The 22,732-nt window shown below is 41.4% G+C and overlaps 1 protein-coding gene across 1 annotated transcript in view; it reads right to left on the bottom strand.

The window, feature by feature from the left end:
- Nucleotides 1–22,732, bottom strand: part of LOC128661561 (inter-alpha-trypsin inhibitor heavy chain H3) — a 173,045-nt gene that overhangs the window by 106,774 nt on the left and 43,539 nt on the right. Inside the window, exon 7 of the mRNA XM_053715804.1 lies at nucleotides 17,515–17,640. Within this exon, the coding sequence (XP_053571779.1) occupies nucleotides 17,515–17,640 (126 nt within the window). The remainder of the gene's footprint in view (nucleotides 1–17,514; nucleotides 17,641–22,732) is intronic.

Raw genomic sequence — 22,732 nt, 5'->3', positions numbered from 1 at the left:
TAAAGCATCCTATCCTTGCCGGCGTGGTCGTGGGAGTCGGAGGATTACTTTCACCTCTTCCCCTGTTAGATTCCCATTGTGCTGTGACATCACCCTTATACGCTATGTAAAGCATACTTTTTAATTTATTTTGGATCTGCTGCATCCTTTCTGACTTGCGGGAATTTGGTAACATTTCAGGTACTTTATGCTTATACAGGGGGTGTAGTAGCGTGGACACCCAGTACAGGTCCTTCTTCAGCTTTTTTATACGAGGGTCCCTCAACAGGCACGACAGCATGAAAGACCCCATTTGCACAAGGTTGGATGCCGAGCTACTCATGTCCCGTTCCTCGTCCTCAGTGATCTCACTGAAGGTATCTTCTTCCCCCCAGCCACGTACAACACCACGGGTACCAGATAGGTGACAACGAGCACCCTGGGATGCCTGTTGTGGTTGGTCTTCCTCCTCCTCCTCCTCAAAGCCACATTCCTCCTCTGACTCCTCTTCCTCACAATCCTCTTCCAGCATTGCCGCTGGTCCAGGAAGCGATGCTGATAAGGCTGTTTCTGGTGGTGATGGTGACCACAACTCTTCCTCTTCATGCTCATCTACGGCCTGATCCAGCACTCTTCGCAGGGCACGCTCCAGGAAGAAAACAAATGGTATGATGTCGCTGATGGTGCCTTCGGTGCGACTGACTAGGTTTGTCACCTCCTCAAAAGCACGCATGAGCCTACAGGCATTGCGCATGAGCGTCCAGTAACATGGCAAAAAAATCCCCAGCTCCGCAGAGGCTGTCCTAGCACCCCGGTCATACAAATACTCGTTAACAGCTTTTTCTTGTTGGAGCAGGCGGTCGAACATTAGGAGTATTGAATTCCAACGTGTCGGGCTGTCGTAAATCAAGCGCCTCACTGGCATGTTGTTTCGCCGCTGGATATCTGCAAAATTCGCCATGGCCGTGTAGGAACGCCTGAAATTGCCACACACCTTCCTGGCCTGCTTCAGGATGTCCTGTAAGCCTGGGTACTTATGCACAAAGCGTTGTACAATCAGATTACAGACATGTGCCATGCACGGCACATGTGTCAACTTGCCCAATTTCAATGCCGCCACCAAATTACTTCCATTGTCAGAAACCACTTTACCGATCTCCAGTTGGTGCGGAGTCAGCCACTAATCCACCTGTGCGTTCAGGGCGGACAGGAGTGCTGTTCCGGTGTGACTCTCTGCTTTCAGGCAAGTCAACCCCAATACGGCGTGACACTGCCATATCCGGGATATGGAATAGTACCTGGGGAGCTGGGGGAGTGCCGTTGATGTGGAGCAAGACACAGCAGCAGAAGAGGACTCAGCCGAGGAGGTTATGGAAGAGGATGGAGTAGGAGGAGTAGAGGAGGTGGCAGCAGGCCTGCCTGCAAGTCGTGGTGGTGTCACCAACTCCTCTGCAGAGCCACGCATTCCATGCTTGCCAGCCGTCAGCAGATTTACCCAATGTGCAGTGTAGGTAATATACCTGCCCTGACCATGCTTTGCAGACCAGCTATCAGTGGTCAAATGGACCCTTGCCCCAACACTGTGTGCCAGACATGCCATTACTTCCTTTCGCACAATTGAGTACAGGTTGGGGATTGCCTTTTGTGCAAGGAAATTTCGGCTGGGTACCTTCCACTGCGGTGTCCCAATATCTACAAATTTTTTTAACGTCTCAGACTCCACCAGCTTGTATGGTTAAAGCTGGTGGGCTAAGAGTTCAGACATGCCAGCTGTCAGACGCCAGGCAAGGGGGTGACTTTGGAACATTGGCTTCTTACGCTCAAACATGTCCTTGACAGACACTTGACTGTGGGCAGATGAGCAGGAACTGCTACGGAAGAGAGACGGAGTGGCGGATGGTTGAGAGGGGGCAAGGAGGACATCAGTGGTTGACGTGGCTGAAGATGCTGGACCAGGAGGAGGATGGCGGCTTTGCGTTTGTGTGCTGCTTGTACTCATGTGTTCATCCCATCGGCATTTGTGATGTGAGATCATGTGCCTTCGCAAAGCAGTTGTACCTAGGTGGGTGTTGGACTTCCCACGACTCAGCTTCTTTTGGCACAGGTTGCAAATGGCATCGCTGTTGTCAGAGGCAGACACACAAAAAAATGCCACACTACTGAGCTCTGCGATGACGGCATTCTGGTGGTGGCAACAGCATGCGTTGATTGGCGTGCTGTCTGGCTGACCCCGGGGGCCGATGCACGCTGTCTGACTGTGCCACTAGCTCCTTGTGATGACCTCCCCCTGCTTCCAACTCGTCTCCTCCTCCTCCTCTCTGTCTCCCCATCTGAACTTTCCCCCTCTTCTTCTTCTCTTCTAGCGGGCACCCACGTGACATCCACGGACGCATCATCATCAACCGCTTCACTTGTATCTGACAAATCAACAAAGGAAGCAGCAGCGGGTACAACATCATCATCACACCGTACGTCCATGTCTGTAATGCTGCCTGACTGAGACATATCACTGTTATCTACATCCTCTGTCAATGATGGTTGCGCATCACTCATTTCTTCAAACTGATGTGTCAATAACTCCTCTGACAGATCAAGTGAAGCGGCTGTGGTGCTAGTGTTGGTTGTGGCGGTAGGCGGGTGAGTGGTCACTTGAGAGGTGCCCGAAGCTAAGCTGGAGGTGGATGGTGCGTCAAGGTTCCGAGCGGAAGCTATAGAAGATTGGGTGTCCTGTGTTAGCCAGTCAACTAGGTCCTCAGAACTTTTCGCGTTCATGGTACGTGGCCTCTGAACACTGGGCATTATTGTAGGGTCAAAGGGAATCACAGCACCACGACCACGACGGCACCTGCGGGGTGGCCTGCCTTTGCCTGTCATTTTTTTTTTTTTTAAATGTACACTTACAATACTATTAAACAAGATATGTGTGGGGGCGGAGCCTAGCCACTGACCGAGATGGCTGCTTTTTGTTAGTGCTCTGTAGTCCCTAGCATGTTTTGCCTAAACTAGTAACGATCTTATCACTAAAGCTGGGCTTGCAACACATAGAAAGATTCCCACAGCTCTCATCTGATCCCCGGTGAAGTGGTGAGGTGTGGCGACTTAAGACTGCAGAGTTACTAAGGCAGTTGGAAGATACCCAGCCACGCAGCACTTGTTGCTGGATACCCGACTCCCATCGCAAGATAAATAATACCTGGTCTGCTGAGTACCTAACGGAACCCTCCGGAATAGCGAGGGCTACCTGAGACATACCCGCTCCTTTGCCGGCCTCACTTCACAACCGCGCTCAGACCCAGATGCAATAGGCCGCATACACGTGAGCACGCAGACGCCCCAGCAGCCTAGGCCCTGAAACAGCGATAGCGGGGCGATTCAGAGATTGCGCACCTATTCTAAGTACATAGCAGCCAGTCCTGTGCTCTGAGGACCTCGCCACTGGACAGCGGTAAGCTCACTGACCTTGGGGGCTATCTAAAACATGAACGGAGTGCGGGTCCCATAGAGACTAATTGACACACACGAACTAGCCACATAGCAGCCACATAGCAGCTTGCTCCCACACAACGGCTGTTGGCACATACAGATCTAATGAGCTGGTAATAGACAAGGGGCCACATTAAACAGACGTGAGGGGTCACACTATCCCCACCTTGAATCAAACATAGGAGACACTTTTAAAAAAGGCAGAAGGGTGCTAGGCCATACAGAGACATCACCAGTTTACAGGAAATATTTTACAACATGACCAGTAAAAAGAATACCAAACCCCAAAAAGGGTCTCATTCCTCTGTTATGGAGAATTTCCTGATTTCAGCAGAATCCTCAGCTCCTGTTAGCAAAACTCCCCAAGACAATACTGGACAGCAAAAACTAACTTCGGCACCTGATCATGAACACTGTGTACAGTCACGGGGATACCTCACAAAAAATGATATCCTGCATCTCTCATCTAAAGATGACATTAAAAATGCCATGCTGGACTTTAAAAACATGTTTGGGGAGCTCAGGAGAGATATAGGAGTAGTAAGCAGGCAGGTTACACAAATTGAAGAAAAGCAAGAAACTTTAAGCTCAGATATGCAGCAGCAAGCAAGTTATATACAGGCCCAGGAGGGAACTGTGCTGAGCCTCATGGATAGAATAGAGGATCTCGAGAACAGAAGTAGGAGGAGCAATTTAAGGCTGAGAGGCATCCCAGAGGCTGTGGACCCCCCATCCCTCCAACAATATATCCAGGAATTCATCAAATACCTCAAAAATGACCCCACGGCTCAGGATGTACAAATAGAAAGGGCACATAGGGCATTACGCCCCAAACCTCCTAACAGAGCCCCTCCTAGGGACATTATAATGAAATTTCTCTCATTTAAGGAGAAGGAAGAGGTGCTCAAATTCGCAAGGGCCAAACACCCATTAAGGTTCAGGGGAACAGAAATACAAGTGTTCTCAGACTTATGTCCTGCAACGCTGCAAAAACGGCGAGATTTAAGACATGTCACTTCAGCACTTAGAGATAAGCGGATCCCATATAGATGGGGATTCCCCACCAGCCTCATAGCAACTAAGGACAACGTCACTCACACCCTCAGGTCTCAGGAAGATATCTCAAACTTCGCACGGGCCCTGGGCCTGGACATCAGGCCGCCCAGGGAGGAAGAAGCCGCACCCCTTAACAGAAACCAGGCAGAAGCTCAGCAACCCTGAATTGAGAGCTCTACTATCTTTGCAAGTCTGCTTGCACTGACTTCAGTGCCCTTATCACTTGCAATCGAGGTGGCCCCGGATGACTGACCTCAACCAGGTACCCTCCTCCTAGAGGAGCCCGACTACTGACCTGATATGCTGGAACCTCAGGGACGTATGTATATTTGTTAATGTTCTGTATTTATGCATAGTTAATTAAAGACTCCCCAAAATACATAGGACACTTTTGTGGATTGGGACTCTATGAATATCCTGTTCAGGTGATAGACTATAATGCTACAGCACAGCCTGTGTGAGCTGCCTTGTGTTATGAAAGGTTTATTTTATAAAATAATATACTGCACTGTATTTAGAACATGTCAAAGTCGTTTCCTATGCATAAAGTTTTATTATTATAATAGAAGTTATTACTGCCATTAAGATAGGGCACAATAGCCATACCTTCAAACCCCTAGCCTTAGTCTGACACCAAGAATTTGCATGTACAGACATAATCTACCCTTTTAAAGGTGCGGAGGGGGGATGGGAGTCAAGTTGAGCCAACCCCAAAATTGATAACCTAAGGAAACTGGGATACTACACTCACAGCAAGGGGCTGCAGATTCACAATAGCATTGATTTACACCAGAATCCACATAGATACGCTCCCCTGCGGCCTAAAGAGTTAAAGCTCTTGCAGGATAGGATTTTTACTTAATAGAGACCACTCTGGTTCCTTTTTACATACAGGCCTCCTACTCAAGCCACATAATGCCAACGCATAGAAAGCAACTCAGGAAAGGATAGATATCACTAACTTGATAGTGTCACACAGTAGCAAACGCTTCAACCTATAGAGGGGAGAACATCTTAGTCAGGTCACACAACAATATTGAGGATGTCGGCGGGATGCACCTCACGCACTTGGTTATTTACTATAATTTAATGTTATTGTTATTTTATTTAGATTGTTACTAGTTACAAAAAAAAAAAATGTTGTTATATGTACATGGATCAGGCAAGACATGTAGGGACAACTACCCCTGTTTTGATATTGTATTTGTTACAATAATTGTATTGAGTATTACAGAACGTGATTGTTTTTACTGCAATTCTTTAGATCTGTTCTACAGCCCTTTCAGTTTGAACAGAACTCATCTGTTCCTTCCCTCTCTTTCATCTTGATATACTCTTCCTTCTTCTCTCTCCCTCTAAACCCTCTCCTTTCTTTTTTTTTTTTTTCTCTCTTCCCTCTCCTATTTTCTCCCCCCCCCCATCGCCCCCCCTGCTCCTCGCTCCCCTTCCTGTCTGCAGCCCCCTCATTGATTCTCTCCTCTGACTGATGATCACTGAGAGCGCCCCTCCTTTGTGATCCCTCCTTGCCCTACTCGCTGTTTACACTACTGTTACAACAGATGAGTGGTGGCACTATTTGGCAAGTGGGCCTGGCACACACGCTGGCAGGCAGGCAACTGCAATTAGATTACACTAGCAGACTGATGTTTCACAGTCAAAAATGTTTTTTTCTTTAAAATTTACACTACTGTTACAACAGATATGAGTGGTGGCACTAGTTGGCAAGTGGGCCTGGTACACACGCTGGCAGGCAGGCAACTGCAATTAGATTACACTAGCAGACTGATGTTTCACAGTCAAAAAAGTTTTTTTTTAAATTTACACTACTGTTACAACAGATATGAGTGGTGGCACTAGTTGGCAAGTGGGCCTGGCACATACGCTGGCAGGCAGGCAGGCAACTGCAATTAGATAGCACTAGCAGACTGATGTTTCACAGTCAAAAAAGTTTTTTTTAAAAAAATTTACACTACTGTTACAACACATGATTGGTGGCACTATTTGGCAAGTGGGCCTGGCACACACGCTGGCAGGCAGGTAACTGCAATTAGATTACACTAGCAGACTGATGTTTCACAGTCAAAAATGTTACACTACTGTTACAACAGATATGAGTGGTGGCACTAGTTGGAAAGTGGGCCTGGCACATACGCTGGCAGGCAGGCAACTGCAATTAGATAGCACTAGCAGACTGATGTTTCACAGTCAAAAAAGTTTTTTTTAAAAAAAATTTACACTACTGTTACAACACATGAGTGGTGGCACTATTTGGCAAGTGGGCCTGGCACACACACTGGCAGGCAGGCAACTGCAATTAGATTACACTAGCAGACTGATGTTTCACAGTCAAAAATGTTTTTTTCTTTAAAATTTACACTACTGTTACAACAGATATGAGTGGTGGCTCTAGTTGGCAAGTGGGCCTGGCACACACGCTGGCAGGAGGGCAACTACAATTAGATTACACTAGCAGACTGATGTTTCACAGTCAAAAAAGTTTTTTTTTTTAAATTTACACTACTGTTACAACAGATATGAGTGGTGGCACTAGTTGGCAAGTGGGCCTGGCACACACGCTGGCAGGCAGGCAACTGCAATTAGATTACACTAGCAGACTGATGTTTCACAGTCAAAAAAGTTTTTTTTTTAAATTTACACTACTGTTACAACAGATGAGTGGTGGCACTATTTGGCAAGTGGGCCTGGCATACACGCTGGCAGGCAGGCAACTGCAATTAGATTACACTAGCAGACTGATGTTTCACAGTCAAAAATGTTTTTTTCTTCAGGAGGGCAACTGCAATTAGATTACACAAGCAGACTGATGTTTCACAGTCAAATTTTTTTTTTTTTTTTTAAATTAACACTACTGTTACAACATATATGAGTGGTGGCACTAGTTGGCAAGTGGGCCTGGCACACATGCTGGCAGGCAGGCAACTGCAATTAGATTACACAAGCAGACTGATGTTTCACAGTCAAAAAAGTTTTTTTTTTTAAATTTACACTACTGTTACAACACATGAGTGGTGGCACTATTTGGCAAGGGGGCCTGGCACACACGCTGGCAGGCAGGCAACTGCAATTAGATTACACTAGCAGACTGATGTTTCACAGTCAAAAAAGTTTTTTTCTTTAAAATTTACACTACTGTTACAACAGATATGAGTGGTGGCACTAGTTTGCATGTGGGCCTGGCACACACGCTGGCAGGCAGGCAACTGCAATTAGATTACACTAGCAGACTGATGTTTCACAGTCAAAAAAGTTTTTTTTTTTTTTTAAATTTACACTACTGTTACAACAGATATGAGTGGTGGCACTAGTTGGCAAGTGGGCCTGGTACACACGCTGGCAGGCAGGCAACTGCAATTAGATTACACTAGCAGACTGATGTTTCACAGTCAAAAAAGTTTTTTTTTAAAAATTTACACTACTGTTACAACAGATATGAGTGGTGCCACTAGTTGGCAAGTGGGCCTGGCACACACGCTGGCAGGCAACTGCAATTAGATTACACTAGCAGACTGATGTTTCACAGTCAAAAAAAGTTTTTTTAAAAAATTTTTTTAACACAACTGTTACAACAGATATGAGTGGTGGCACTAGTTGGCAAGTGGGCCTGGCACACACGCTGGCAGGCAGGCAACTACAATTAGATTACACTAGCAGACTGATGTTTCACAGTTAAAAAAGTTTTTTTTTTTAAATTTACATTACTGTTACAACAGATATGAGTGGTGGCACTAGTTGGCAAGTGGGCTTGGCACACGCTGGCAGGCAGGCAACTGCAGTTAGATTACACTAGCAGACTGATGTTTCACAGTCAAAAAAAGTTTTTTTTTAAAAAAATTTTAACACAACTATTACAACAGATATGAGTGGTGGCACTAGTTGGCAAGTGGGCCTGGCACACACGCTGGCAGGCAGGCAACTACAATTAGATTACACTAGCAGACTGATGTTTCACAGTTAAAAAAGTTTTTTTTTTTAAATTTACACTACTGTTACAACAGATATTAGTGGTTGCACTATTTGGCAAGTGGGCCTGGCACACACACTGGCAGGCAGGCAGGCAACTGCTATTAGATTACACTAGCAGACTGATGTTTCACAGTCAAAAAAGTTTTTTTTTTTAAATTTACACTACTGTTACAACAGATATGAGTGGTGGCACTAGTTGGCAAGTGGGCCTGGCACACACGCTGGCAGGCAGGCAACTACAATTAGATTACACTAGCAGACTGATGTTTCACAGTCAAAAAGTTTTTTTTTTTAAATTTACACTACTGTTACAATAGATATGAGTGGTGGCACTAGTTGGCAAGTGGGCCTGGCACAGACGCTGGCAGGTAGGCAGGCAACTGCAATTAGATTACACTAGCAGACTGATGTTTCACAGTCAAAAAAGTTTATTTTTTTTAAATTTACACTACTGTTACAACAGATATGAGTGGTGCCACTAGTTGGCAAGTGGGCCTGGCACACACGCTGGCAGGCAACTGCAATTAGATTACACTAGCAGACTGATGTTTCACAGTCAAAAAAAGTTTTTTTAAATTTTTTTTTTAACACAACTGTTACAACAGATATGAGTGGTGGCACTAGTTGGCAAGTGGGCCTGGCACACACGCTGGCAGGCAGGCAGGCAACTACAATTAGATTACACTAGCAGACTGATGTTTCACAGTTAAAAAAAGTTTTTTTTTTAAATTTACACTACTTTTACAACAGATATGAGTGGTGGCACTAGTTGGCAAGTGGGCTTGGCACACACGCTGGCAGGCAGGCAACTGCAGTTAGATTACACTAGCAGACTGATGTTTCACAGTCAAAAAAAGTTTTTTTTAAAAAAAATTTTTAACACAACTGTTACAACAGATATGAGTGGTGGCACTAGTTGGCAAGTGGGCCTGGCACACACGCTGGCAGGCAGGCAACTACAATTAGATTACACTAGCAGACTGATGTTTCACAGTTAAAAAAGTTTTTTTTTTTTAAATTTACACTACTGTTACAACAGATATTAGTGGTTGCACTATTTGGCAAGTGGGCCTGGCACACACACTGGCAGGCAGGCAGGCAGGCAGGCAGGCAGGCAACTGCTATTAGATTACACTAGCAGACTGATGTTTCACAGTCAAAAAAGTTTTTTTTTTAAATTTACACTACTGTTACAACAGATATGAGTGGTGGCACTAGTTGGCAAGTGGGCCTGGCACACACGCTGGCAGGCAGGCAACTACAATTAGATTACACTAGCAGACTGATGTTTCACAGTCAAAAAGTTTTTTTTTTTTTTAAATTTACACTACTGTTACAACAGATATGAGTGGTGGCACTAGTTGTCAAGTGGGCCTGGCACAGACGCTGGCAGGTAGGCAGGCAACTGCAATTAGATTACACTAGCAGACTGATGTTTCACAGTCAAAAAGTTTTTTTTTTTTAAATTTACACTACTGTTACAACAGATATGAGTAGTGGTACTAGTTGGCAAGTGGGCCTGGCACACATGCTGGCAGGCAACTGCTATTAGATTACACTAGCAGACTGATGTTTCACAGTCAAAAAAGTTTTTTTTTTTTTAAATTTACACTACTGTTACAACAGATATGAGTGGTGGCACTGCAGGCAGGCAACTGCAATTAGATTACACTAGCAGACTGATGTTTCACAGTCAAAATTACACAGGCAAAAAAAAAAAAAAAGACTGATGTTCTAGCCCTAAAAAGGGCTTTTTGGGGTGCTGTCCTTACAGCAGAGATCAGATGAGTCCTTTAGGACTGTAGTGGACACTGAATACACTAGCCTAGCTATCAATTTCCCTATGAAATCAGCAGCAGCTACACTGTCCCTCCTCTCAATAACAATGCAGCTTCTGAATGAATCTAAAATGGCTGCTGTCCAGGAGCTGGGAGGGTCTGGGAGCCAGTGTCTGCTGCTGATTGGCTGAAATGTGTCTGCAGACTGTGAGATACAGGGTCAAAGTTTACTCAATGATGATGAATAGGGGGCGGATCGAACATCGCATATGTTCGCCCGCCGCTGCGAACGCGAACAAGCTATGTTCGCTGGGAACTATTCACCGGCGAACAATTTGCGACATCACTAGCTAGGACATATTTCAAAAGTGCCCCACTTAGATATTATTATTAAAATGCTTAACTGATACCATTATTTTTTTAAGATACATTTTTTTTCTTTTTTATTAACAATATCAAGATTTACCTCCCCCAACCTTTCAAAGCAAGCTTAACTGTTTTACTATATTTTTAATTATTTTTTAAATTAAGTTATATATATTTATATATATATATATATATATATATATATATATATATATATATATATATATATATATATATAACTGTGTATGAGGGAATACGTGAATAAACACGCAATATTCTAAGTTAATCTTTTTGCACTCGTCAGGTTAGTGCGCCAGCGAAAACAGTTTACTTTCCACTCATAATATGAGCGCAACCTGATGAGCGCAAAAAGCTTACTTCTAGTGCAGTTAACGCTCGAGCGGGAGCGTTAAATAGCGTTCCACTTGTAATCTAGCCCATTGTGTCTATTGTGTTCCTGTTACCCATATGCTTTCTGATCTTAGCTTGTCTACTGGTGTTCCCTGCTGTACTGCTGCAATATTAGACTGCATAAAGGTACCTGACCCTGGCAAAGTTACTAGCTAGCTTGTCTCCTGTGTGCGTCCTGCAGTCTTGGGCTGCTTAAAAGTTCCTGACACCTGCAAAATGATTGGATTGTCTCCTGTATGATCACTGTTGTACTGCTGCAACTTTGCATTGTCTGAAGTTACCTGATCCTAGCAGAGAGTCTGACTTATTTCCTGTGTGTTCCCTGCTACACTGTGCTGTGAATTTTGCTGTGTAAAGATATGATTCCCTGGCACAGTTATTAGCTTGTTTCCTGTGTTCTCCCATTGTGCTGATACCAACTTGAATGGTCTAAAATTCCTAAACTGACTGCTGTATTTCCTGTTTGTGTCACCTCTCACTAAGTCACTCTTATGTATTTATTCTCCATTGCTGTAATTGTTTTACCACCTGATTAGTACTTCAGTTTCTGATTGTTAGTCTACTTCCTGCTTCAGAGAAATTCATTCACCCCTTATCTACCAGTTATTATCTATATAACTATACATTACCCACATACCATTGTTTCTTATTAGAATGCCTGCTCATACATTTGGCTTCTAAAGCAAAGAACATTGTGAGAAAAGCTTTCTCTCCAGTCAGATGCCAGGTCTCACATGCAAGTTAAGCTGTTTTACATCAGTAGGTATTGCCATTCTGACAATTAGATAGCAGTAATGCAAACAGAAACACAAGTTGTGAGAGCTTCACTAACTTTATCATTTTCCAGGGTATCACTGTTTATTGTATCACCTCTATTGTGTCACCTCTCAAATCTACACACCAGGAACATTGTCTTATGTTACAGAGGGACTATTGCAAATCCTGTATTTATCCCTCAGCTTTACTTAGAGCCCCAATGTGCAAAAGAGAAAAACAATAGGCCACAATACAAGAATGGAAAATTTTCCACCCAGACCAGCAAAAAGACCACTCATAACAGAAAACGAGGCAGGAGGGGCAGAGGCCTTACCGCCAAAAAAGAGGAATTATCCAGACTAGATCAGGGTCTCTTTAACCTATCATCATATGCATTATCTGTAGAGGAAAAAAGAGTACTTAAAAAGGGCCTTTCGTTCTGTCCGCCCAATTCACCCAACATTTTTAATTTATTCATTGATGTGAACAATTTCACACGAAAACTAGCACTACAAAAATATTTTGCAAACAAAAAATTAGCCAAAGAGCAACTTCACAATAAGGACTTACAAATAATATTAACTGATAATATGCCGGCAGACAAAACAACACCATGTGTTATTACAAACATTGAAGACATAACCGATCACCTATTTGAAGGATACATACATACCGACATAAAAAACAAATCTAACTTTAATCCCAATAACAGCAATAACAAATATATTGAATTATATCAAAACATGGTCTTAGAAGATTGCGAAAAATTACTAAAAACAACAGCCAAAAAAAACAATTACTCATTCAACAGACACAAAAAAGCTTTATACAGTTTACAAAATAACCCTAATATCATCATCCGCGATGCAGATAAGGGGGGGGGGGATCATCATCCAAGATTATAAGGATTACATCCAAGAGGCAGAAAGAATCCTAGGAGATAATAACTATTACAAAATTCTTCCCAAAGATCCAACCCCCAATTTCAAATTAACATACCAGAAATTAATAGATAAAGGCGCATTACAGGGTATTTTAAACAAAGAAGAAAGGGAATTTTTGAAAACAGACAATCCTAGCATAGCGCATTACTATCATCTTCCAAAAATCCATAAGGACAAAAATAACCCCCCCGGACGTCCCATCATAGCAGGAATTGGCAATCTGACTTATAACTTATCTTTCTATATCGACAAATTTCTACAGAAATTTGTCACCACACTTCCATCCTATATCAGAGACAGCACACACCTCTTACAATTATTACACAACCTCACCTTTACCAATGACAGGAAATTATGGATTACATGTGATGTCAGTTCGTTGTACTCAAACATCACACACAACTTAGGATTGATGGCAGTTTCACATTTTTTAGAACAGGACCCTTTCTTACCCGAGGACCAAAGAACATATATTCTAGAATGCATTAAATACATTTTACAACACAATTATTTTTTATATTTAGATCGTTATTATTTACAGACCAGGGGAATGGCCATGGGTACCAGGTTCGCCCCGAGTTTCGCGAATCTCTTCATGGGATATTTTGAGGAGATTTATATACATCAAGCGAACCTCGGGGGGAGCCTGGTATTCTATGGCCGTTACATAGATGATCTCATTCTGATATGGAATGGCAGTCTAGAAGCAGCAGAATCATTCATAACACATCTCAACAACAACAATATGGGGATCACATTCACAGCTAACATTCAAGCAGAATCAATAGAATACCTAGATCTGATACTCAGTTGGGGTCCAAATTGGACCATCATATCGAAAACATTTTTTAAGGATGTAGATAGCAATAGCTATTTAGAATATCATAGCAACCACCATAGAAGTTGGATTAACAACGTACCGTACAGTCAGTTCAGACGCATTAGGAGAAATTGTTCAGATTTTAACATCTTTCTTGAACAAAGTCAGATCATTTACAATAGATTTATAGAAAGAAATTACCCGGTTCATATTTTAGATAATGCACTAACAAGAACAAAAAAACTAAACAGAAATGAGATTTTATCCAATAACAGTAAAAGCAAAAGAGCAACCAACAGTGCAATAAATCAAGATAAGACCATGTTCATTACACAATACAATAGCCATTTTCAAAAAATTAATCAGATAATATACAAACATTGGCACGTCATTCAAAGAGATCCTGTTCTAAAAAACATTGTACAAGATAGACCAAAGATAGTCTACAGGAGAGCACCTACCTTGAGAAGTAAACTAGCACCAAGTAAAATAGTCAAACATACCCAACAACGACTTAAAAATAATATACAAACCAAAAATGGGATATTTGGTCTGCAAGGAACATACAAATGCGGGAAAACCAGTTGCAATTCTTGTCAGTATATCAAACATGGTAGCAAATCTTTTAGATCCCACACCACAGGTGACACATATCCCATTCAGGGATTTTATAACTGCAATTCTTCTTTTGTGGTATACCTATTGGAGTGCATATGCGGCCTACAATACGTAGGCCGCACCTGCAGAAAAGTTAAAACAAGGTGGGGTGAACATTTGCGGAATTGCAAAAACTGCAAGAAAACGAAAATTAAACACAGTGTGCCAAACCATTGTCTGAACAAACACCAAGGTAATCCATACACTTACAAATACACACCTATAGATTTCATTCCTAGGTCTGCAGATTACAACAGAACGAACAAACTCAGACAACGAGAAACTTTCTGGATCTTTAAGTTAAAAACACTTTTTCCTGATGGTTTAAACGCGAATTTGGATCTGGCAGCATTTAACCAACTATCAAACCTTTGACCTATGATACATATATTCTAACAATCATGCAGAGTGTGGCTATCATTAGGGCACTCTAAGTAGATTTACATTAGTTGATTACATTAGTTTTTTATAATACATACACAATGGAATTTGCTCACATTCAATACATTCTTTCATCACTTAAACATCAAACATATCCTATAGACCGATGTAACAGTTCCAATATATGTTTTATTGTATTAAACAATATATGGAAACATAGTTACATTAGGCGCACCAGATTAATACAATCCAGTTTACAACATTATTATTATGCAAATAGTAACCGATAAAAGTGACTACACCAGACATTAAATATGTTAGATCAACTTTTATACACTCTATATCTCAAAATACATCATATCGATTCTAATACCCTAAGATTACCTTTAAGCCAAGTTTCTACTATATTGAATGGCTTCCACAAATTCTCACAATAGGAAATTCGAAAGAATGACCTTATTCCATGCACAAACATTATAAACATTTTACATAGAATAAGACCATCAAACTATTGATACCAATATTTCAACAATAGTATCTTTAACTTCCACTGGTCATTAATTTTTCAAATAATAAATAATAAAAAATAAGAACACATATTTAATAGACTTTTTTCATCCACCCTTTCATTTACAGGACTCAGATACTACGAGATGCAAATTAGTTAAACAAAGAAAAGTTTTTGTTTGAATTATTTATCATAGAAGTATAATACCAGATACACATACAGAAATACTAGCTATTGACACTAACACTCACATGCTTTTATTAAACATGCATGCTGAAGAACCTCTGTGTATTGATATCCACAGCTGTAGGTTTACAGAAGCTCAGACACTACGAGACGAAAATTAGTCAAACAAAGAAAAGTTTTCGCTTGAATTATTTATCACAGAAGTGTAATACCAGATACACATATCGAAATGCTAGCTATTTACACTAACACTTACATGCTTTTTTTAAACATGCATGCTTAAGAACCTCTGTGTATTGATATCCACAGCTGTAGGTCTTGCTTTATCCAAGTTTATATTATATCAATCCTTTAGCCCCTCTTATCAATCCGAGTGATAGTTAGGATAGAATTTTATTCACTTGTTGCCATTTATTGCAAGTATTTTGTTTATTTCAGCAAATTGCAATTATATCCAATTTTTATAGCCTATCATGCCAAAATTGAGCATAATTTTGACGTATATATTACAATTTTATATAACACAAATTTTATCACTTTATTTTCTTAACAACACTGCTGGTTCATGCCTAATACATACCATCTTTTTTCATTATATGCTTTCACGCATATCCGTTTATAGTTCAAACCGGAACAACTTTAACACACCTCACAGTCTATTTAAATACAAGACTTTTGCTAGTCAACTATTTTATTTTCTTTTTTCACATGGCATCACACAGAGTATGAACATAACCATACAGGATTCATATAGCATTTAGATCTACAAATCAAACATTTTATTGTATATTTTTATGTAGGTATTATTTAGAACATTGAAATTTATCGCAGCAGATAAAGATGTGTAACTCAAAGGTGTTTCATTTGGATATTGGTTGTGAATGTTAATGAAGTACACAGGCATTTGAGCCTAATCAACATGAATGAGATTCAGAATATTCACTCATATCCCATTGGTCCTTTTTTGAAAACTATGACAACTTCCGTTTTTAATTGTATATTAGGTAAATATTTTAAAAATTTGTATCCATTGTTTGTATGCCTGAAGAAAAGACCGGTCTATGGTCTAGAAACGCGTAGCAGTTTTTATGGATTAAAACTTACTGATTTTAAATATACGGAAGTTGTCCATTTGTTTTTTGCCTTTGTTCTCCCTTTGAGCCTTCCTGGATAAGGTATCAAAGTATCTGCTCTACCGCAGTGTCTCAAGTTTCAGCCGCACAGACGCCAATCAAAGAAACGCTGAACATCACCTGTGCACAGCTTGCCGGAGACCACCCAGTGTGCTAGCCACTGAAAGTGTTAGCCTGCATGTCAGCACCGGTTACAATACGGTGCCATTACCTCTGGTAAGCCTTTACATTATTCTCCTATTTTGGCTTTTTAATCTACAATATCACGCTATGTGGCGCCCTCTTTGTTATTTCTACTCTTATGTATTTATTCTCCATTGCTGTAATTGTTTTACCACCTGATTAGTACTTCAGTTTCTGATTGTTAGTCTACTTCCTGCTTCAGAGAAATTCATTCACCCCTTATCTACCAGTTATTATCTATATAACTATACATTACCCACATACCATTGCTTCTTATTAGAATGCCTGCTCATACATTTGGCTTCTAAAGCAAAGAACATTGTGAGAAAAGCTTTCTCTCCAGTCTGGTGCCAGGTCTCACATGCAAGTTAAGCTGTTTTACATCAGTAGGTATAGCCATTCTGACAATTAGATAGCAGTAATGCAAACAGAAACACAAGTTGTGAGAGCTTCACTAACTTTATCATTTTCCAGGGTATCACTGTTTATTGTATCACCTCTATTGTGTCACCTCTCAAATCTACACACCAGGAACATTGTCTTATGTTACAGAGGGACTATTGCAAATCCTGTATTTATCCCTCAGCTTTACTTAGAGCCCCAATGTGCAAAAGAGAAAAAAATCACCCAAGCTATCATGGAATGTATTTTATCAGAATTATGATTGATTAATGTAGGGAAGTAGACTTGGAATACATACATTGTGGCTGTAGCCTTGTCTAATAATTGTATCTCTCTTGATTCAAAATGTGTTTTTTCATGTTAATGGATTAAGAAATTAACATTTTTACATCTGTAATGGCTTCAGCAGTTATATCAAAGTTGTAAATTTTATCCAAATTCAACCATCTATTCCAAATCATCTTGAAAAAAAAAAAACATTTCTTACCTGTAAATTCCCAGGGGAGTCTCTATTGACATCATATGTAACAGTAAAATCTCCATCCAGCAAAGTGGTTTCACAGTTTGGACATGAGCGCTGCTGGTCAATCGTTGGATTAAAGGAGATATGACCCTAGAAGGAAAAAAAATACACTTATTTTTTATCAAGAATGCAAATGTATATTTATGTTTCATATAACAATTTTAGAGATATAAACTGTCTTTTTCAACATCAATGAAAATTCTCTGGTATTTTAGGGCTGTACTGTCATTTTCAATGGGGTCAGATGGATAGACTACAGGAAAGTTCTCTGCTGTGAAATGCACAGATTGGGCAGAAAGTGGTTGCACCCTGGGTGGGTACCATCCCATAGGCTGGGCTATTGAGCACCATCCACCCACAGTTGAGCTCCTCTCTTTTGTAATTTAGTCTCCCTAAGGGCAATGGGGCAACCAGACATGGACGGTGGCGGTGAAAAAAGAGTTAGAAGAACTAAGGACAGGTGGGTCACTGAACAAATATAATTATATAGCTGCCGCACTGACTGTTGCCCCGGGAGCCTGGCATGTATGCTGGTCGGATGGTCCCTGACCATTTGACACAAGAAGTGAATAGATAGTGGCGTTCTCTCTGTCACTGTGGCATTTGCTCATCATGCAGTAACTGCTCTGGGAGAGTGGGGAGCAGCAAGCAGGTAGTGAAAAGAAAACTAGTAGCGGAAGTAGCGGTCTTGTTCTCTGCCTCTGAGTATCTGTATTCTGTAATGTTCCCTAACTTAACGATTGTGCTAGGGACTGGGGTACTACCTGTGTCATAATAATAATTAAATAAGCCCTAAATAGAGGCATTAACCAGAACAGTTGTGTTGGGGACTGGGGTACTACCTGTTTTTCATAATAATAACTAAATAACCCCTAAATAGAGGTCTTACCCAGACGGTCTGCTTAATGCCTCTAGGGCTTATTTAGTTATTATTATGACAAGCAGGTAGTACCCCAATAATTACAGACTCAGAGGCAGAGAATAGGTTAATGCTGGCAGCAGGTATAATCTCTGAGTGAGGATTAAAAAAATGTAATGTCACATGATGACCCATAGGAAGTGGAAGTGACAGCAATCTGCCAGAGCCCAGATTTTATAGTGCCCAAGGCTTCCTCCCTGAGCTCTCCTCTCACCCACCAGCTACTTCTCCTTCCCTGGACCTTCTCTGCCTCATCTTGTTACAAATATTAAACTTAAACATCTCTTTTGCCTTTCCCTGAATTTCACTAAACTGTGTCACCCAGCTGGTGCACCCTCTTTACCTCTCATCCACTAGCAGCACCTTTTTCTATGCCACAGCTTCAGCTTCTCCTGTAGAGATCACTCTCTCACCACTCTTTATAATCACAATCTCTCTCGTCTCTCACATCATCATTTGTCACACACACTCACATACACACACATACTCATACATTATATATATATATAAATATTGTACGGCAGTATAGAGGTTATTAAGTAAGGGCCCAGTGACAGTCAATTTTGAGTGCCTAGGGCAGCACAAAACCTAAATACGCCCCTGCGCTATGGGGTGCGCTGTGATTAGACAGCAAGGCCATGACAATGTTGTTAAAAAACTGCTGCATTGAAGAGGACGTCTGAACTTGCAAGGAAAGAAAAACTTTTATCTGCCTTATTATATATTTTAATTATTTTTTTTAAATGAAAGGCTATTCTTATGTTACATAATTATGCTCTATGTGCAGAATTATGTGACATCTGAAATAACGTTTACTGCCCCTTTAAATTTTGCTATTTAGTTATTCCTTTTTATATTTTTTAAAATGATTGGTTGCTGTAATTACGTTGATGTAAATAAAACGAGATTCTTTCCCATTCTGTTATCTTTAGTGGCATTCCAGATGTGTTTACAGAGTTTTTTTTGTCCAAAAAAATGTCCAAAAACCATCGGCTAGATTTAGAGTTTTGTCGGTAACGACCCACGTATCTAAAGCTGGCTTTTTTCCCCCCGCACCTTTTAAATACTGCTGGTATTTAGAGTTCACAGAAGGGCTGCGTTAGGCTCCAAAAAGGGAGCGTATAGCATATTTACCGCCACTGCAACTCTAAATACCAGCGGTGCTTACGGACGCGGCCAGCTTCAAAAACGTGCTCGTGCACGATTCCCCCATAGAAAACAATGGGGCAGTTTGAGCTGAAAAAAAACCTAACACCTGCAAAAAAGCAGCGTTCAGCTCCTAACGCAGCCCCATTGTTTCCTATGGGGAAACACTTCCTAAGTCTGCACCTAACACTCTAACATGTACCCAGAGTCTAAACACCCCTAACCTTACACTTATTAACCCCTAATCTGCCGCCCCCGCTATCGCTGACACCTGCATATTTTTTTAACCCCTAATCTGCCGCTCCGTACACCGCCGCAACTTACATTATACCTATGTAGCTACCTACAATAATTAACCCCTAATCTGCCGACCGGACCTCACCGCTACTATAATAAATGTATTAACCCCTAATCGCCTCACTAACCCTATAATAAATAGTATGAACCCCTAATCTGCCCTCCCTAACATCGCTGACACCTAACTTCAAGTATTAACCCCTAATCTGCCGACCGGACCTCACCGCTACTCTAATAAATTTATTAACCCCTAAAGCTAAGTCTAACCCTAACCTAACCAGCCGCAGAAAAATGTCAGGAGTTAAGAGCTTTCTGGGCTAACGCCGGTTCATAAAGCTCTTAACTACTGTGCTCTAAAGTACACTAACACCCATAAACTACCTATGTACCCCTAAACCGGGGTCCCCCCACATCGCCGCCACTCTATTAAATTTTTTTAACCCATAATCTGCCGACCGCACACCGCCGCCACATATGTTATCCCTATGTACCCCTAATCTGCTGCCCCTAATACCGCCAACACCTACATAATATTTATTAACCCCTAATCTGCAGCCCCCAACGTCGCCGCCACCTACCTACAATTATTAACCCCTAATCTGCCAACCGCACACCGCCGCCACCTACGTTATCCCTATGTACCCCTAATCTGCTGCCCCTAACACCGCCGACCCCTATATTATATTTATTAACCCCTAATCTGCCGCCCCCAACGTCGCCTCCATCTACCTACAATTATTAACGCCTAATCTGCCGACCGGACCTCACCGCTACTATAATAAATGTATTAACCCCTAATCCGCCTCACTCCCGCCTCAATAACCCTATAATAAATAGTATTAACCCCTAATCTGCCCTCCATAACATCGCCAACACCTAACTTCAAGTATTAACCCCTAATATGCCGACCGGACATCACCGCTACTGTAATACATTTATTAACCCCTAAAGCTAAGTCTAACCCTAACCCTAACACCCCCCTAAGTTAAATATAATTTAAACCTAACGAAATAAATTAACTCTTATTAAATAACTTATTCCTATTTAAAGCTAAATACTTACCTGTAAAATAAACCCTAATATAGCTACAATATAAATTATAATTATATTGTAGCTATTTTAGGATTAATATTTATTTTACAGGCAACTTTGTATTTATTTTAACCAGGTACAATAGCTATTAAATAGTTAATAACTATTTAATAGCTACCTAGTTAAAATAATTACAAAATTATCTGTAAAATAAATCCTAACCTAAGTTACAATTAAACCTAACACTACACTATCAATAAATTAATTAAATAAAATACCTACAAATAAATACAATTAAATAAACTAACTAAAGTACAAAAAATAAAAAAGCTAAGTTGCAAAAAATAAAAAATTAATTACAAACATAATAAAAATATTACAACAATTTTAAGCTAATTACATCTACTCTAAGACCCCTAATAAAATAACAAAGCCCCCCAAAATAAAAAAAACGCCCTACCCTATTCTAAAATTAAAATAAAAAAGCTCTTTTACCTTACCAGCCCTTAAAAGGGCCTTTTGCGGGGCATGCCCCAAAGAATTCAGCTCTTTTGCCTGTAAAAAAAAACATACAATACCCCCCAACATTACAACCCACCACCCACATACCCCTAATCTAACCCAAACCCCCCTTAAATAAACCTAACATTAAGCCCCTGAAGATCTTCCTACCTTGTCTTCACCATGCCAGGTATCACCGATCGGTCCAGGCTCCGAAGTCTTCATCCAAGCCCAAGCGGGGGCTGGAGATCTATCATCCCGCTGAAGTCTTCTATCAAGCGGCAAGAAGTAGTCCAGAAGAGGCTCCAAAGTCTTCATCCTAACCGGGCAGAAGAGGAGATCCGGACCGGCAACCATCTTCATCGAAGCGGCATCTTCTATCTTCATCAGATGACGAGCGGCTCCATCTTGAAGAACTCCGGCGCGGATCCATCCTCTTCTTCCAACGTCCTAAGTCCGAATGAAGGTTCCTTTAAATGACGTCATCCAAGATGGCGTCCCTCGAATTCCGATTGGCTGATAGGATTCTATCAGCCAATCGGAATTAAGGTAGGAAAAATCTGATTGGCTGATTGAATCAGCCAATCAGATTGAGCTCGCATTCTATTGGCTGTTCCGATCAGCCAATAGAATGCAAGCTCAATCTAATTGGCTGATTGGATCAGCCAATCGGATTGAACTTGAATCTGATTGGCTGATTCCATCAGCCAATCAGATTTTTCCTACCTTAATTCCGATTGGCTGATAGAATCCTATCAGCCAATCGGAATTCAAGGGACGCCATCTTGGATGACGTCATTTAAAGGAACCTTCATTCGGACTTAGGACGTCGGAAGAAGAGGATGGATCCGCGCCGGAGGTCTTCAAGATGGAGCCGTTTGTCATCGGATGAAGATAGAAGATGCCGCTTTGATGAAGATGGTTGCCGGTCCGGATCTCCTCTTCTGCCCGGATAGGATGAAGACTTTGGAGCCTCTTCTGGACTTCTTCTTGCTGCTTGATAGAAGACTTCAGCCAGATGATGGATCTCCAGCCCCCGATTGGGCTTGGATGAAGACTTCGGAGCCTGGACTGATCGGTGATACCTGGCAAGGTGTAGACAAGGTAGGAAGATCTTCAGGGGCTTAGTGTTAGGTTTATTTAAGGGGGGTTTGGGTTAGATTAGGGGTATGTGGGTGGTGGGTTGTAATGTTGGGGGGGGGGTATTGTATGTTTTTTTTTTACAGGCAAAAGAGCTGAATTCTTTGGGGCATGCCCCCGCAAAAGGCCCTTTTAAGGGCTGGTAAG

The sequence above is a fragment of the Bombina bombina genome, chromosome 5, assembly GCF_027579735.1.
Source record: "Bombina bombina isolate aBomBom1 chromosome 5, aBomBom1.pri, whole genome shotgun sequence".
Taxonomy (NCBI): Eukaryota; Metazoa; Chordata; class Amphibia; order Anura; family Bombinatoridae; genus Bombina; species Bombina bombina.
This window is presented reverse-complemented; position numbering and strand designations above follow the sequence as displayed.